Consider the following 17,244-nt stretch of genomic DNA (forward strand, 5'->3'; position numbering starts at 1 on the left):
GCTGCTGCTCCCTTTTCAGCCCGCTGACAGGAGAGCAGTAACAGCATTGACAGAAGGTAGAGGAAGAGACCTGAGGGCTGTTTTGCAGATGCTGATTCTGGCACACATGCCATAAGGTTGTCATTGCTGCTCTAAAAAAATGAGCATCCACGGGGTTTTAAAGAAGGAGAAAGATGGCTGTTCTCTCTGTACTCCCATACAAATCTTCTACTCATTCGTTTCCCCTGCAAAACATGTAATGGCTAAAACATCCTTTCTCAGCCACTGCAGGCAAGTTTTTTTGGTGTTGGGAAGAAAAAGAAAAATAATTTTGATGCCAGAAAAGAAGAGGTGTTGCTGGATTTTGAAGCTTACTGGAAGAGGAGGAAATTACTTTTTGCCTGGTGACTAAAGGAATTATGTTGAGTAGAGGGCCCACAAAGTCCTCTGTGTGGGAGGTAGGAGGTGAGAGGGAAGTGAAGGGAAACAGAGTTCTGTTCTGTGTACTAATGCTTTGTACTAGGAGGAGCCCCTTTACCGTGACCACCCTGGGCTTTTCCACTGCTACCTTTTCCACTTTCACTAATAACAGACTGAACCTCTCTGCTTTAATCCTGAGATATGCAAAGTGCATGGCTTACCCTTCAGTGTGTGAAGCTGCACAGGGTTTATTTTTGTCTTCAGTTTAGAATCTGCTTGTAAAAAGTGGAAGAGCGATCAAGCCAGAAAGCGTTGTCTGCAAATGAAGCCAGCATCTCCACAGCACACATAATGCTGTGTATTCACCTGTCCTCTTCAACTGGTGCCAGAGGATATTGCTTTTCCAGTTGGATTTGCTTAGGGTGCAGCTACAGCAGCATATCAAATTGAAGGTGTCAATTTTTAGCTGTCAAAGTGTTGAGGACGTTTCAAGTGAACGAAAAGTCTAGACCCAGGAAGGAGAGTGTTTGATCTTTGCCTCGTTATGTAGACACTACACCTGATGCAAATCATGTAGCATTTCTGTTTAAACGCTTCTCACTTGAGCAGTAAGAAGAGTGTAAAGGATGTTTCAAATCTCAGAAATGTGGCTAGGTAGCGGAAATGGAGGAGAAACCCTTCACTAGCTAGTGAAAGTGGGGTGGAAAAAAGCAGATATAAGTAATTTTTCAACTATTTCTTGCATATTTCCTTTCTGTAGAGCTAATTTAAGTAAATTACTATTGGCTATTCTGAGACTGGACAGGAGAATTGCCTCATCAGACATTGGTACTCACAGGAAATCTTTGGTTAGAAACTCATCTCCAAAGATTATGAAAAACAATGAACTGAGAGGTTAACAGTTGGATCTGTGGAAATCATCCCCCAGGGACATGTGTCATGTTCCCAACTGAATAGAGGGGTTGATAAAGTGATTTGTCCAGCAGAATATGAAAAGGTGCTGCAGGTTAGGGAATGTAAACACATAAATATGTAAACACAGGGACACTCACAGCCATAACCCCTCCAAACTTTATCCTTTCATAAATGTGTCTTTAGAAATCTTCAAAATACATATAGACCTGATTTTCTCATATTATGCCCTGCAGCATACAGGCACTTAAATCCCATTGATTTCCGTACCTAAATGGGAGTTGTAGATCCTAAATTGTCTTTGAGGATGTAGCCTTTAGTTCTTGGTTATTGCTGAAATTGAGAGTACTTGCCAATGCTCAGTACCTTTTAACGAGCTCAGTTCACCTAATAGACTGCACAGCTCGCTGTTCCCAGGGAATCAATATTCTGGGCCAGATTCTAACTGGAGTCCTGCAATTCACACAGCTCTACTAACTAATTTTTAAAATATGAATTGTGTGTGCATACAGAATGACATTATAATTTCCTGCCTTTTGAGTGGCTAGATGTGCAACTTTAATGTTCTCTTAATGTATTTTTAATGAGCTTTCTTAAGGCTTCTGAGTGGGAAAAAACGTTAAAAAAAAATCTATAATATGGTCTAGACACTACTCAAATGACCCTTTTCTTGCAGAAGTAAGAAACTCAACAGGGAATTCCTTCTCCTGAAAGCTTTGGAGGCTGTGCAGCTTCCGACTTAGAGGCAGCATGATTGAAGCAATAGTTCTTGTAGAGTCCAAACTCAGTTGTTGCACATATCGCAAGATACGCAGTGGATGAGGCAAGGGCTGACAGGCTACTTTATTTTTTTTACTGTAAGCTATGTATTTATGCACAGCACAACCTTCTCCACTCTGTATATTTCAAAGCGCTAAAAAATCATACCAATTGTACTCTGCATGCTCAAAGTGCAGATTTCAAAGGTTCATGACTCAGTCAAATCAAAATCAATTTGCACCAGAACACTCAAAAGCACTTCTTCTTACTGAGGGCCATTTCTATGCTAAATTTCAACTCTCTGCTTGATTTTTTTTTTTTTTTGAGAGAGAGGGAAAAGTTGCAAAAAATTCTTATCATGTTAAAAGTGGGGTTTTTTCCACTTCTTTCATATGCCAAATAGTCAAACTGCATTAACAAAATTTCACTTTTTGGTCAGAGACCAGATCAAGAAAATTTCACTCCAAGAGGTGAAAACGCAACTGAATTAGAAGAAAAGTGTACTCGGAAAAGTGCCTGAAAACTTGCACACTCTGATCTGTAATATTCCTGCTTTACTAGCTGCACTTAAATGGAAAAGCATTCTATTTTGTTCTGCTGTAATAATTGCAGAGAATGGGGAACATGTATCATAATTTATATTATGAATTTGATGGCATCGTGCTGATTTCGTATCTAAGTCTCACCTAAGTGTTTTAAATGTAAAATCAGTTCCTTATCACTGCTCTTTCCTGACCCCAAAGCACACTAAAACTCCGGTTATGTCTACACTATGAAGTGCTGTGTAACATGGAGGTTTCTGAGCATACTTAGAGGTGCAAGCTTGGTTCATTGAAGCAGAGAGAGCTCTGTGCAGACTAATTGTGGCTCAGCAGGATGTGTTAGTGTATGTAGAGCTTTCTGTTGCCTTCCTACTCTATTTAGGTAGCTCAGATACTCAGGGCTGTACAGAGAGGCTCTTCAAACAGTATGAGGAATGCTTGAAAGTGGGTCTGTTTGCTACAGCCCCAGTCAGGGTTTTGTAGTGGCTAATGTCCATTGGAGTAGTACTGTATACTCCGCTGAAAACCAAATGCCTTTCCCCCTCCCTCCCATCTCCTTTGCTGGAGGAAGGCAGGCAGGTACTAAGAAATCATTCAGCATCTGCTCTAGATGATGGTTCTTAAATGAAGCTGTGTTAGCTGCCCGTTATGGCAGATTTTGGCTTTCCTTAACTCCAACCATAGTGAAAAAAGGAGCTGTGTCATAATGATATGGTGCAAAAAGCCTACTCTGAGAGGCTTCTAAATTCTAGGTACCACCAAAGAATTACTGTTATTTTTTATTTTCTGCACTTCTCTCAAATGACTATTTATTTCAGTAGTCATGTTTGAAGTCAGATGCAGGATATAGAAAACTTTTAGTACTGTATTTTTCCAAGGAGCATACAGAGAGAGCACAAAGTCTGTGATAAATTCTGAGATTAAGAGAAACTCAAACTGTCTGGATCTAAAATGTGACCTACTTTGAAGGTTGTCCCATGTAAAATTTAATTTACTGACCAACCAAATGTAGATGTATCAGTGTTCGTGTGCTGCGATAAAATTCTGTAAAGATCATGAAATGTGACAATGATCTTTGAAAAGCTAGGTTATAGAAATGATATTACAGATTTTAGTAACGATTTAAATTAAGTGTCTTCAATATGCTTAACCTTGCATTAAACTTAGATTTAATAAGACAGATGTGTATTAAGTACTGAATATACTTAAGGGAGCAATCTTGCGTTGGCAGGGGATGGACTCAATGACCTCCTAATAGTTCTCCTCCATCTCTAATTTCTATGATACTAATTGATTATTAAAACACTTTTATTGAGGATTGATATGTAGCTATTATATAGGTATTAATCTTACAACCCAACTGATATTTAATTTATACATAATTTTAACACACAATGTCATTTTAGTTTTTAAAGAGTAATCCTGGAACCGTGCATTCACTGGGACTCTGAAAAATCTAGGTGGTAAATGAGGTTGGCCATTTTGAGGTTAATTGCAATTTTATGATTAAATCACACTTTGCAGGGTTTTATGGAATACAGTAAGTTTACAGAGCTCTCCACATAAAAAAATGAAATATTTTTCTCATCTACAGCATTGCTCTGGAAAGACAAAGAAACTTGTAATGAAAAAAGCTGCATTTATTTGGATTAAATACTATATGTTGTTAAATGTCAGACAAAAACTAAATTTTGAATATTTTAAAGGTAATCTGTTCATCTCAATTTTGGAATTGTGAAGAAATTTCCCAAAACTCTGAAAGTTTAGGGAAAATGATGCAGTGGTTTTGAGCATTCAAAATTCATTTCTGTGAATGTCTGGCTAAACAAAAAGTAGAAGTTTTGCAGAGTCATGTTATTAATTCAACTTGTATATGCCTAGGGCCGTGGCTCATAATGGCATTCCTTTCTTTTTAACAAACTGTCAAGCTTTTCAAAGGACATCCTGAAAGCCATAAGTGCCTATTTGTTGGATGTATTTCTCATACCCTAAAGGCTTTCTTTGATACGGACTGATCTTTTACATTTATGGATGGAAGTTGCATTAGAAAATGCCCTTTGTGAAAACCTATAATATCTCAAGAGTGGCAAACATCTGAGTTTTGGCTAAGGAACTATGAAGAGTGTTACAACTCTGAATGTTTTTTTAAAACTGGATTTTCAAATTGTTAGTAGCAAGTAAAAATATGAATAAATGCAAAACCTAATGCAAATATGTATTAATACTTGAAAGTTCCTAGTTACTTTAAATAAAGTAAGGAGCAGGGAGGGAATACTGCACATTTTGCCTATGGGATTTTAAGGTTTTGTGCCTACTTTGTGATAAATATTTACATGCAACATATGTCTTTTGATGTCAAAAGTGTAACGACCAAGTTTTGTTCTTCAAGCAGAAGGCTGGAATGCAGATGGAAAGGGCCCTAATGTCTGGGACATATTCACCCATCAGGGAAGAGATCGAGTTTTCAAGAACCAGACTGGTGATGTAGCTTGTGGCAGCTACACTCTGTGGGAGGAAGATTTGAAATGTATCAAACAGCTTGGATTGACTCATTATCGCTTTTCTCTTTCCTGGTCACGTCTGTTACCTGATGGGACGACAGGTTTCATCAACCAGAAAGGCAATTGTTTCTTAAAAATAGAAGGTTGCAGCTTTAATTCAAGGTTATTGCTGCAGTCTGGCATAATTAATCCAGTATGCTATTCTGCAGTGTAGCTCTGAAATTGCAACTTTTTTTCAGAGTAATTATGGGATGATTTTTTTATAGGTTTGCAACAACTTACTAATTAATATTGTAGATCCCCTTGGATAGCACAATCTTTTGGGATAGGATTATTATTATGTTTCCTATGTATCTTTTTGCTTACTCTAGTTTTTTTAATTGTAACTCTAAATCATTTTGCTTCATCAGAATGTTTATACTTACAGGGATCCTAGCCATGAGAATATTTTTGGATGACTTACAATAGACAAGTTATCTTATTTGGCAAGTGCATTTAGATAGCTTATCAGTATACTCTAATGTACTGAACTTCACATTGATTATTTTGCACTGAGGGACATACTTTTCCCAGACATTTTTCTTCAGCAAATTAGAGAGGATTCTTCAGACTCAGATAGGAACTTAGTTCTCTGACAAACAGAAGCCAGACCCTGCTCTAAAGGGTTTTCACTCAGCAGGCAGTGTAAATATGTAAAGGGATACAGCCCATAAATAAGCTGGTCAGATTGCTAGAAGTCAGATATAAAATTTGCTTCACTTCTGATTCATTTATTTTACTTCCATTGGTGGTGACTGGGGGAGATATTAAGGTCACTCACTAGGAAAAGACAGGAAAGAGCAGTTGTTCCTACAGAATGCAGGGAATGGAAGAAAGAAGAAATAAAGAGAATTGTGAAGAATAAAAGCAACTGAAGCTGAACCAGCTAGGATGTGAGAATCAAAGTAGTTGGCTGAGGTCTCTTGTATGCTGGGAGGATAATGTTCCGAGGAGAAAAAAAGCAAGGTAAATTTGGATGAACCTCTGAATCTCACTCCTGCCTCCTACTCTTCCGCATCTCAGTTCTACAAAGAAGATATATATCGTTGTACTTCTAGGGTAGTATTTGCATTGGAAATTCTTTTCATTTCCTGTTTTGAAGATTACAGAGATGGAAGGCTACAAGGGATAGGACTTCTTAGCAAATGCTCTTCAGTTTATCCTTATCTGTACTAGGTGGATACTAGCAGAAGCAATATTTTCCTCCAGAATTTTGGTCATGTAGAGCTTGGCTGTTCAGTAGACAGCAGCCTATCCTCTGCATCCTGCAGATTAAGGTTTTCACCAGAGAGTGGAGGAGCCTTTGTTTCAAGATTTCAGAAAGGGGGGCTGGTAAATCTGCTGTAAACAGACCAACCAGCCATTTTTCCCTGCAGAGCCTGATTGCAAAAACCGTGCCAGTATCCCAGAGAGGCTTGAATGGAAGCCTTTTCTTTGCCACCAAAATTTACAATATGTGGCCTGCTTTCACTGGCACAGCTTGCCTTTCCCTAGGAATGTTTTTGTGGTGTGTTGAATTTAAATTTGGCTGAATCGTTGTGGTTTCTTTGCTGTACCGATATTCCTTCAGCTGGGGCTGCAGGCACTGTAAAACCCCACCGAGCTCCTGACTGAATGGGCTTTGTTACTTAGTTGTCAGAGTGGGAGATAGCAAGCAGACATTCTGAATGCACTTGGTAAGGAAAGCTAACATTTTGACAAAACTCAGCTTTAATTTCAGAAAATGTTCACTTGATCCCCAGTATAAGCAGTTGCCTGATTAATATTATGAACTTTACATTTAACGAAAGGGCATTGGCGGAACTCCAAGTAGGCCAGCTTTCATTAAGCAGGAGTTCACTTCTCTTGTGCAGTGATCTGTTGAAGCAATTGTAACTGCATAGCATGGAAAGGCCATCATCTTCTATATAAACATTTTTACAAAGAGCATGTGAAAAATTAGAAAGCTTAAAGCTATGTCCTTTCAAATAAAATCATTCACACCAACTGAATCACTACCAATTTCACACCTAAGATGTAGGACATTTGAAAACCTTTAAAACCACTGTTTCTAAGTTAGTGGAGGTAGGGTCTTTTAAAGCAGTGATCTTGTAGATGTATTGTTCCTAAGGCATGTCAGGTTTTAGGTTCAAGTTTACGCCAAGTTTTAAAAGTATTTCTGTACAATTATTTTTACCTTAAAAGGTGCTCAGTGCAGAACAAGCGAGCTGCTAAACATCCCAGCTAAACAGCTGCTAAACATTAGGGATTGGTGCAGAAGAAGACAGAAGTTGTAGACATGGGGGTATGTGAGAATTTGATGTTTTACCTCACTTCAGCATGAAGCTGGGGAATCAGGATGGGGAGAGAAGACAACAGAAAGGAGAAAAGAACATCCTTCACTTTCCAGTGACAAAGTGGTCCTTAATATCTCTAATCCCAAAATTTTGCAATATCTCCTCAAAACCCTTATAAATACACTTCCTCTGAAAAATGTTTTCTTCTGTATTTCTGCTTCTACCTGACCTGCAGATACAGGCCGAGAAACTAGATCAGCCTACTCTGGAAGGTATGAGACAACCTGGAAAATTGACTTGACATTCACATTTTTCAGAGATGCAGTTCTATTTCTCTTCATTTCCTATCAAAAGCATAAATCTTTTTCAATATTGGTGTTTAATTGAGGTGTAAAAAATAAATGATAGCTAGTTGCACTTAAATGTTATAAATTGTACTGGATAATTTATAATCTGAAAATTAGAATGAGAAATGCTAGTGTCCTCTAGGTAAGGATTCCTCTCAATATGGTAGAACAGGATCCTGTACCAGCAAAGGATTTATTTTTTCACAGTTTAAGTTTATTTAGTCAAATTTGTAATCCCACCAGCAAAGAGTTAACACACACCTAGTCCCACTGAAGTCAAACAGGTTCCCATTCAAAAGTTACAGTAAGAAGATGTATTTGCTGCTAATTGCTCTTGCAAATGGTAAGAATTTGCTTTTCAAAATTTATAATTCTGGTATATTCCTTTCTCTTTACGTGAGTGTGTGCTCAGACAGAGGCACATATTTCCTCAGAATGTGTTTTTTTTGGTGCTGCATTCAGAAGGAAAAGCAAACCACCAGTGAGATTTATTGTGAATTACTTTGCAAACAATCTTATTGAGTCTTGCTGTGCTAAGGGATGTGTATACACTTGTTCGTTTAGGACAAGGCACTGTCTAAATCTGGGGTTCATAATTGATTGCTGTTTGGCAGAAGCTATTTGGCAGAAATCCTTAAGATCAATCATTTAAAGTTGGGTTAAGTTGAAGTGTAATATATCCTTTTAGGAAGAAAGTAGTATGGTGTTCTGCTTTGGCATTTTTAAACATCAATATGCAGTAAACTGAACTTGAAAATAGCAGGAAATATATGGTAAAAGTATAGAACAAGTTTCTTGTTTTGGATTAAACAAAATCTCTGTTTCAGAAACTGTTAAGAATAATAATCTAAGCCATACATAATCTCCTAAGCATATATTTTATTAACTTCCAACTTAGTCTTCCTCCCCCTCCTCTCTGCTGTGCTTTCAACTTCTGTAGACCTTTCTCAGTTCTGTGTTTCAATACAGCAAGACCTTGGGATACATATTTCATAAGCACCTATGACTTATTAGGATATGCGGTAGTCTAAGACTCACAAAAATATTATGAATTTTAGGTTTCTGAGGTTATTAAACACTTTGGTATACTTAGCCCAAGTCTCTGAAACAAAGGCTGACTGATTTCTACATTCCACTAGCATGATAGAGACCTATTCCTGGCTGGAGCCTCTTAGCTTAACAAATAATAATTCAAGGTCACTGTTGGCCTTTTCCAATTACCGCACTAAAGCAGATAGTTCAAGTTAAAGAGCAAGTTAATTGATACTCTTTGAACCAGAGCTTATGATGTATATTTCAATATCTAGTGTTTTCAGAAAGCTTAAAAGCAATACAGTTGTGTTTGGTTGTGAGCAAAACTAAAAATGCCTATTTGAGAGCTTAAAGTATCCTGATATTTAAACTTACAGTAACCTCTCAGTAGCATAAAAATAGTCCTTTAGGAAACATATTCATGTCAGCCACTGCTAAATCTGAACAGAAGGTGAATTCCTTTTAAGCCTCTAGAAATACATCCCTAGCGCTGGCCAACTATAACAACACATCCAGGAAATTAAAGTTGATCTCTGTCTTAGCAAGAGGGGACAAGAAAGGTTGGAAGTCATGAGCTTTTAGAGAGGTGAGCTAATTCCTTCTTGCAGTTAGAGGGTCCGAGCAGTCTGCAGCAGTGGCAGTGTAAAAGGATGAGAGATGATTTCTTCGATAAACTATTGCCAAGCCATTGAAGTTGATGGCTAAAGAAACCAGTGCCTTAAACTCCATCTAAAATCTACTAGAACACAATGAAAAGCTTTAAATATCATACAGATCTAATGAGGGAACTGTTGAATTCACACTATTGCAAAATGTTGAATACATGACAGTATCTTTGTCTTCATGCTGGCACAGTGATGAAGAATAGAATATTCTAGAGAAAACAGCTTATCCAGCTAACCAAGTTCAAATTGTAAAAGATCAGTTTAGTTACCTTGCTGAGGGTGGCATTAAACTCTTTAAAAAAGACACAGTTCTCAAGGAGAGAAATGCTTTCATTAGAACAAATCTACCTGTAACGCTCTCAAGCATCAGGCTTTTTCCAACACGCTTGTATCTTGCACATGCAGTCAGGCTGCCATTCAGGCATTTAAATGAAAGGATTATATTTTCATGTGACCAGCACCCATCAGAATTATTTTTCTCTTGGGGAATTGCTGTCCACTGATCTATTTTGAAAATTTGCATCCTCATTTCATTTTATGTGCCTGGTTGGAAGATTTTGTGTGCTGAGCATTTTTGCCAACTCTAGGGTCTTGTAACTGTAGTCAGCATGCAGTTGAGAGGGAATATTTGCATCTTATAACAGAGAAAATGTGCAGTGAGGTTTCTTTAAATGATAAAATGTAATAAAATTATTATTAACCCTTTTTTGTTCCCTTTAATATTTCCTGGAGTCAATTATTAATACAAAACCATTAATAACCTGAGAAATGGCATCTTGCTCCCTGTATCACCTTGGCTTAGCTCAATCCTTAGAAAACAGAGGACACCGGAGAACTGAATAGATCGTTGAGGCCATTCATATTCATGTAAATTATTGCTTCAGAACATTTGGAGACTGAGTGATCATTACTAATGTGCCTTATTTTGTTGCTATAGGTGGTTGTGAAAAAGGCATAGCCCCAGTATTGGTATCAGAGCTTAGAAGGCAGATTATAAAGCATAAAAATCACATGCTGATGCAGTTGTGGTAAGGTATTTGGTGAAAAGACTGTGGATTTGTGCCTATAGCTCTGAACTCAGATTGATAGAACCACTCTGAATTCTGTTGAAGATTTCTGAGGAGCCCATCTGGATGGCACAAGACATTGTACAAGATATAAATAAACAAGTCACCTTGGGATTCGTAATTTAATTTTGCTTGGTGGCTATAAAGTGTAGGAACCCTAATGTTTTCCTATTGCCTTTGTATTTGATAGCAATTTTGCGGTTTGAAATGACACGCCAGTGTTATGTCATCTTTTGAACTCCAGAAATGATCTTTCTGATGCCAGCAGTAAGGCTTTCCTGGCATGCATCTACTCCTGGCAATGGGACGTGTGGTGACTGCCAGTACCAAGGGGTTAAGGAGCAGTGACAATAAGCGGATGCTAATGCAGGAAAGATATTTTAGTCTTCTCATTAAAATAAGTCATTTCACTGTCTTCATGGATATTTGCACAGTTTTGCTTTTCCATTGTTAGTCATAAAAGGTCAGTTCATGGAAAATTAAGTTAATAGGGTCAGTGCAATTTGGTGAAAACTAGTTTTAGTTTGTAGCTTAGAAAAGATAGAGGGTAATGCATCTGATTTTATGGGCTTTCTTACATCTGTTCTGAATAAAACTTCTGCTCTCTTGTTCTAGGATACATATAATAACCCTATAATTTACATCACTGAGAATGGATTTCCCAGAGTGACCCTGCTCTACTTGATGACAGTCAATGATGGGAGTATTTCAGGCTGATTTTACAGGAAATTTTAAAAGGTGATATTTAAAATTATGAAAAATCAATTGTGCAAATTTAATATAATTTTACTTTGTGCTTATTTTCATTCAGCAACGACCAATGATTCTTGAAGTTAAAACTTCTGTAAATCAGAGTAAAGTGATGTGATTGGAAACAATGTTTAGCTGAAAGGAAAACAAATAGTTTAAATGCTGTCCCACACGTCTTGATGTAGAAACAAATGAAAAGGTGCTCCATATATACATAATTTCTAAACTCAGTTTTGTAAGGTCAAGTTCTTCATTGAGCAAAGCAACCACATTCAGAAGTGCTTATCATTCATACTTCTCATTGTGAAGAATGTAAAGTTGTGGGGATCTAAAAACCTGACCATTGCATCTCATATTATCCTTGCACAATACAGCCTCCCACATACAATGAGGTCTGTGTAACAAATTGTTTCTCTACAGGGCCATTAAGTCATTATAACTCAGCTTCTGCCTTTATGTCAAAGTGGTCAAAAGTGTTCAGCACTGGTAAAGCTCTGTTTTTACGCTTTATCTGTAGTTTTTATATTGGTCCAATTTCCAATCTTCTAGAAATTCCTTCCTTACCTTCCTTCTGTTGGTAGTATTCTCTAGGGGACCCCTGGTGGCCTAGTGGTTAGCATGTGGGACTCTCACCGCTGCGACCCAGGTTCGAATCCCAGTCCCCCCGGGCAGATGGAGCCCGTTAGCCCTGTGAGGCCATCCATCTATGAGAAGGTCACTCTAAACAAACCTACGTCCTGAGGACCTCACTGCCATTGTCCAAGCTTGCTTGGCCCCGGCAGATGAACCTTAGGATTAAAGGGTGGGCTCAGTTCAGCGCAAGCTGTGTCTCACCTAAAAAATCCATTGCGCAGGCTGGAAAGGTAAAAGACCTTTCCCCAAATCTTCGTTCGCAAAGACTGGCCATTATTTATTATAGTATTCTCTAAGGTAATTTACAGAAAGTAGATCTTCTCACTATGTATCCAGTGAAATGTACTTTAAGATGCCAGTTCATTTAGATAACAGCATCCCTGTTGTATTTGTCCAAAGTGATCACAATCATGAATGTCATATCATAGTTCAATAGTTTTTTTGTAGCCATTTTTTCATCGTCATGCTTTTTTTACCTTTGCTATTTATATTCTTTATTTTATACTTACTTCTTTCTTAGAATGTTCACTTAAAAGCTACCTTTCTATCTTCTTCCTTTTTGTTTAAAGTTGCAATTTACACTTGTCATCCATGCCAATTACATATTTTCTACAACTAAGTAGAAGATGCAAAGGACAATTTTCTGACACTGAAACCAACTAGTAGGGCCCGTTTGTATCTGAGGCAGACAGGCCAGTTACCAGCTGTCTTAAGAGAGCGCTTCTGAGGCTGTGCCATATCTGGCCCCATGTCTGGAAATTAGTAGTTGGCATGTGACAGCAGTTTTTTCAAGGAGTTTTACTTATAATTTTGTAGACAAGATATCCGGACTTTCTCTGAAGACGTAAAGAAATGAATAAACACTGGATTCTCAGTGTTTGATGCAGTGGAATTAATTTACTGAATCTAGTTGTTTTACAATGTGCAATGGCTTATCCTGAAGTAAATACTTAGGGTAGGTCTGATGATGGATTTGTTGACACTGTTCTCTTCATGCATAGTAAGGAATGAAGGGGACTAGCTTGGAGATACATGCTTATTGGGAAACCTCAAGAGTTGAGTAAAATTTAGCTTTACCATTCAGTCCAGCAAAGCTTTTAAACACATATGTGGTCTGACTGTTACTAGTGCAACCTTACACAGGTTTTGTTATACATGCAGTTCGAAATTAAGTTGGATTGATCTTTATCATTTTATTCACTGAAAAAACATGGTGGAATGCTGGCTGAAACAGTTCCTTCTATGCAAAGATAATATAGCTATTAAATCCATCAGCTGTAAGGCACTCTATGAAGACATTTCAGTAACATTATCCCCATGTAACTTCTTTCCTACTACTCTGAGTAAACAGTTTGTCAAGGCCACTCTGTGTGTACTGACCCAGGAATGAGCAACCTATTTCAAGTTTTCAGCTCAGATTGATGCAAAGCAGGGTACTCAAAGATGTTCACTTTATTCAATGCTTAAATGCTTAACCATTTATTAAGTGTTACATGAAGCAGAACAGTTTAATTGCTTTGCATTCAGTGTCTACTCTACAACAATTCCTTATCTTTTGACCTAACTTTTGAAATTATTAGTACTGGCTCATTCACGCAACAGGCTCTGAGTCATGGTAGAGGACTTCAGGGATTCTGCTGAGGGATTTGGATATGTCTACTTATTCTTTTTTACTAACCAAGAAATAAATATGCTTCACTACAAAGGAGAGTATATGTACAATTTGTTACTGCACTTGTTAATAAAAATATTTTAGTATGTTTATTGGATTGATACTATCCCCATTTTATCTTCTTTTTTTTCATTAAAAACCTTCCTAGCTTTTAGGATACATGTTTACACTAATTATGTTAATTTTGACAGCCAAAATTTTCAAAATAATAGGGATCTTCCCTTTTCAAGATCTTGCATTTTAGAAAGAGCTATGCTCTAGTAGCCTGAAAGTCAGATACTTCAACACCTCTCAAGCTACATGTCCAAAATTTCTAATATTTTTACTGTCATCAGAACTATTTAAATTACAAGATCTTGGCGGGCAAGAGCAGTCTTGAGTTTGTACATCATCCTTCACCTAAGATTGTGATCATGTATATGGGTAAGTAGTAAAACCTCTGTATGTTACCCCGATGCTGTCACAGAAAATTGAGATTTTTGTTTTTTGGTTAGTTAACAAGACCAGAAAGAGCAATATAGATACAAATTAGAAAACAGAGAGCGAACAGCATGCAGCTACTATAAATCACATCATTGCTATTATAGATGGGTACAACTGCTGCCATGTTGCTTCTGCAATATATGAATAGATAAAAGCATCAATATTTTAATAAATGTGGATATACATATTTAGCACCTCTACAGAGCCATAAGCATGCATGGTGCTTTACAGATAAATGAAAGTGATGTCTTCTTACCCCAAGGAACTGAAAATCTAATTTAGATACAATGCATGAAGAGATGATGAACAAAAAGCTGGATGAGAGGTAAAGAGAGAACATAGGTCAGAATAGTCAAATGGTTTTTACTACAGTTGCTCTTCCTTAATTTTATGTAATTTGTGTTAAGCATGACATCTAGACCAAAGATCAATGCTACCAAAAAAAAAGTAGTTTAAAGTATTTAGTTTTGAAAAGTGGAATCTTCTTAAAGAGATAATGTAGTTTCATGAAGTCTATGGAGGAGAGCGGTGCAAATATGGGTAAACTATTGCCAGAGGCAGCTGATGGAGAAAAGAAATGAAGGTATTTCATAGTCTGGCCGGTAGAAGATTATTAATAATTCTGATGGGGAGGGAAGAATGAATTAAATAAGTTTTAGGTTGCAGAGGGCTGCAAGAAGTAGGCATTGGAAGTTAGTAGAAATAGAAAGTAAAGAATTTGAGGATGATGTGATGTGATATGAGCAGAGGCAAATAAAAGGGAGATGAGCAAGAATAAATGTGAACAAGCAGGACTAGATTTGGAAGTAAATAGGAAACATATGAACATTTAATTTGGAGTCAGCTAGAAGGTCAGCAGTAAAGGATGCAGGGCAAATAGGAGAAATGATTGTGAGCAGAAAAGGATGGGTAAACCTTAAGATTCAGATGGTGTTAATTTTCTCCTTAAATATGCTTGAATGAAGCAGAAGAGAAAATGAGATACAGAGAATGCTGACTGCAATGGGAAGTGCAGAGCAGAACTAAAACTGACAGTAAGCAAGGTGGTGCAGTTAAGGAAGATTTTTAAAAACTGAACTTTAAGTTAAATGCAGTTCCTTCTGGATAGCTTTTTGTGCTCTTTTTCCCTCAGACTTCTTAGAATTGTTATAAAACCTTTTATATCTTTTCGTCACTGTACACTTGGAGCTCACTCTCATGAACTAACCATTTAGTCTGTGTTGTAGATATGTACAAGCCTGCTTTTGCTGCATTACCATGCACATAAAACAGTGAGATTATAATGCAATACTGTAGTCCATGAAAATATGATTTATTGTTAAATTAAATATGGATGTCATAATGTGAGCCCCTCGGGTCAACTATAAGCTTGAATGTTATTGAAAGAGCTGCAGCAGCAGCTCTGTTTCTTCATTGCCACTGACAAAAATGCCTCTACAAATAGAATACAACAATGCAGACATATTAAGGAGTCTGTGAGATGTGCTGTCCCTGGTATAACATTGCCATGTGACATTTTCAAGAACTATAAATACATTGACTGCATTATACTGTAAAAGTTAAGAAGCTTTGCAGTAGTCACTGCAGAAGCATTAAAATCAAGCTGAATTTATTGAGAATACTACAAGGGATTCAAAGCTTTTAAAAACCCAAACCAACCCCAAAAAAATAAACCAAGAAATATTTAAAATCATAAAGATATAGAAAGGATAGGACAATATTTTTATCAGGTTTTAGCATAGTTTTAAAAGGTCCAGAATACACAAGTAAAATTCAATAAAGTTCCAGTTACATGCCAGTATTAAAAGTTCCTATCATGACAATAACAGCCACATATAATTTCTTGGGAAAAATGTATGAGGCCACCTTACACAACAGAAATTGCGACTTTGTAGCAGTATTTCCTCATTACTGAAATTTCAGACCTCATTTTTTCACATTAATCCTTTAATCTGAATATTTTAACCTGCAAAAGTGAGACTTTTTTTTTCAACTCTTAACCAGCAGTTTTCCAATGCAAAATTATGAAGGAACAATTTCTTTCTCCAAAATGACCTGTAATCTGCCTTCACAAGTATCTCCAGTGAAAACACAGTAGTGAGCTCATGTTGGGAAAATTTCTACTGGAATTAGGGTATTAGAAGCCAGGTTAGTACAACAACAGAAGAAGGTCTCTGAAACAAAGATATGTGAGTGAATTTTTTCCTTGCCAGTGTCTTAATTTTGATTGAAAAAATATTAAATTAAAAGGCAGATTATGCAGTAGCTGGTAGATGTCTACGGGTTGATCAGATGGTCCCTGGGAAAAGGGCTGTTTAAGACATGGGAGCTTTGTGTGCAGTGTTGGAAAAAGGGCAGCTAGACCGAGTGGTGCAGCAGTTTGTTGAAGTTGGGAACTGAGATGTAGACAGTATCTCATCCTCATGCAGTACCTGGGATGTGCTTTGGATCAGAAGTAAGTAGACCCCAGCCTCTGGTGAACTGTTAGTTTTCAAAAGCGTTAGCAACTGCAGCACAAGAATAACTCCTGTTCTGTAAAGGAGAGATATTGTGTGGGAGGCTTTCGTTACCTCAGAGAGGATAGTCTAAGCAATTAGGCACTGTGGATGTTGTACTACTGCCAGATAGCTCATGATTAAGTCTCTGCTAGAAATCTCTTTGGGGTATTAGTCTTGTTACAGACATATTATTTGCTTTGCTTAGCAGCACTACTGCATTGTTGAAGCAAAAATCAGGAGCCTTCAGCTTTGTTGCTGGTTGCCTTAGTTGTGCAAGCAAAGACTGGGGATCTCAACCACTAACCAATTTTTAATCTCCAAATCACATCTATGTGGACAGAAAGTTAGGGGCAATTGTTTCTCACCTGCACTTTAAAGAGTTCCCATAGGAAGTGATTTGTACATGCACAATGTAATCCCCACATCAGAAGTAGCTACTGTAGTGTTTTTGATTCTGTTTTTTATTGTACAAGATGAAAGACAATGACAACTTTGCTGAGAAAAAACAACCCTCACAAATAAAAAGGAGAGATTTTTGGCCTTTATGATGAATAAGCAGTCTTTTATGAAAATTGTGAGTTTAAATTCGTCAGATGTGGATGGCACATCACATCATTCGGTTTGATATCAGTTCTATGCCACATGCTTCATTTGGAGTTGCCTTTCAGG

At 37.3% G+C, this 17,244-nt stretch overlaps 1 protein-coding gene across 1 annotated transcript; it reads left to right on the top strand.

Moving 5' to 3' along the window:
- The first annotated feature begins 398 nt into the window (after positions 1–398).
- Positions 399–11,370, top strand: LOC113969111 (cytosolic beta-glucosidase-like). Its single transcript, XM_027686316.1, is given in 4 exon segments — positions 399–444; positions 789–851; positions 5,005–5,232; positions 11,351–11,370. Coding segments are annotated over 4 exon segments (357 nt in total).
- Positions 11,371–17,244: the final 5,874 nt, after the last annotated feature.

This window comes from Neopelma chrysocephalum, unplaced genomic scaffold, assembly GCF_003984885.1.
Source record: "Neopelma chrysocephalum unplaced genomic scaffold, ASM398488v2 Primary Assembly neopelma1_71, whole genome shotgun sequence".
In the NCBI taxonomy this organism is placed as follows: Eukaryota; Metazoa; Chordata; class Aves; order Passeriformes; family Pipridae; genus Neopelma; species Neopelma chrysocephalum.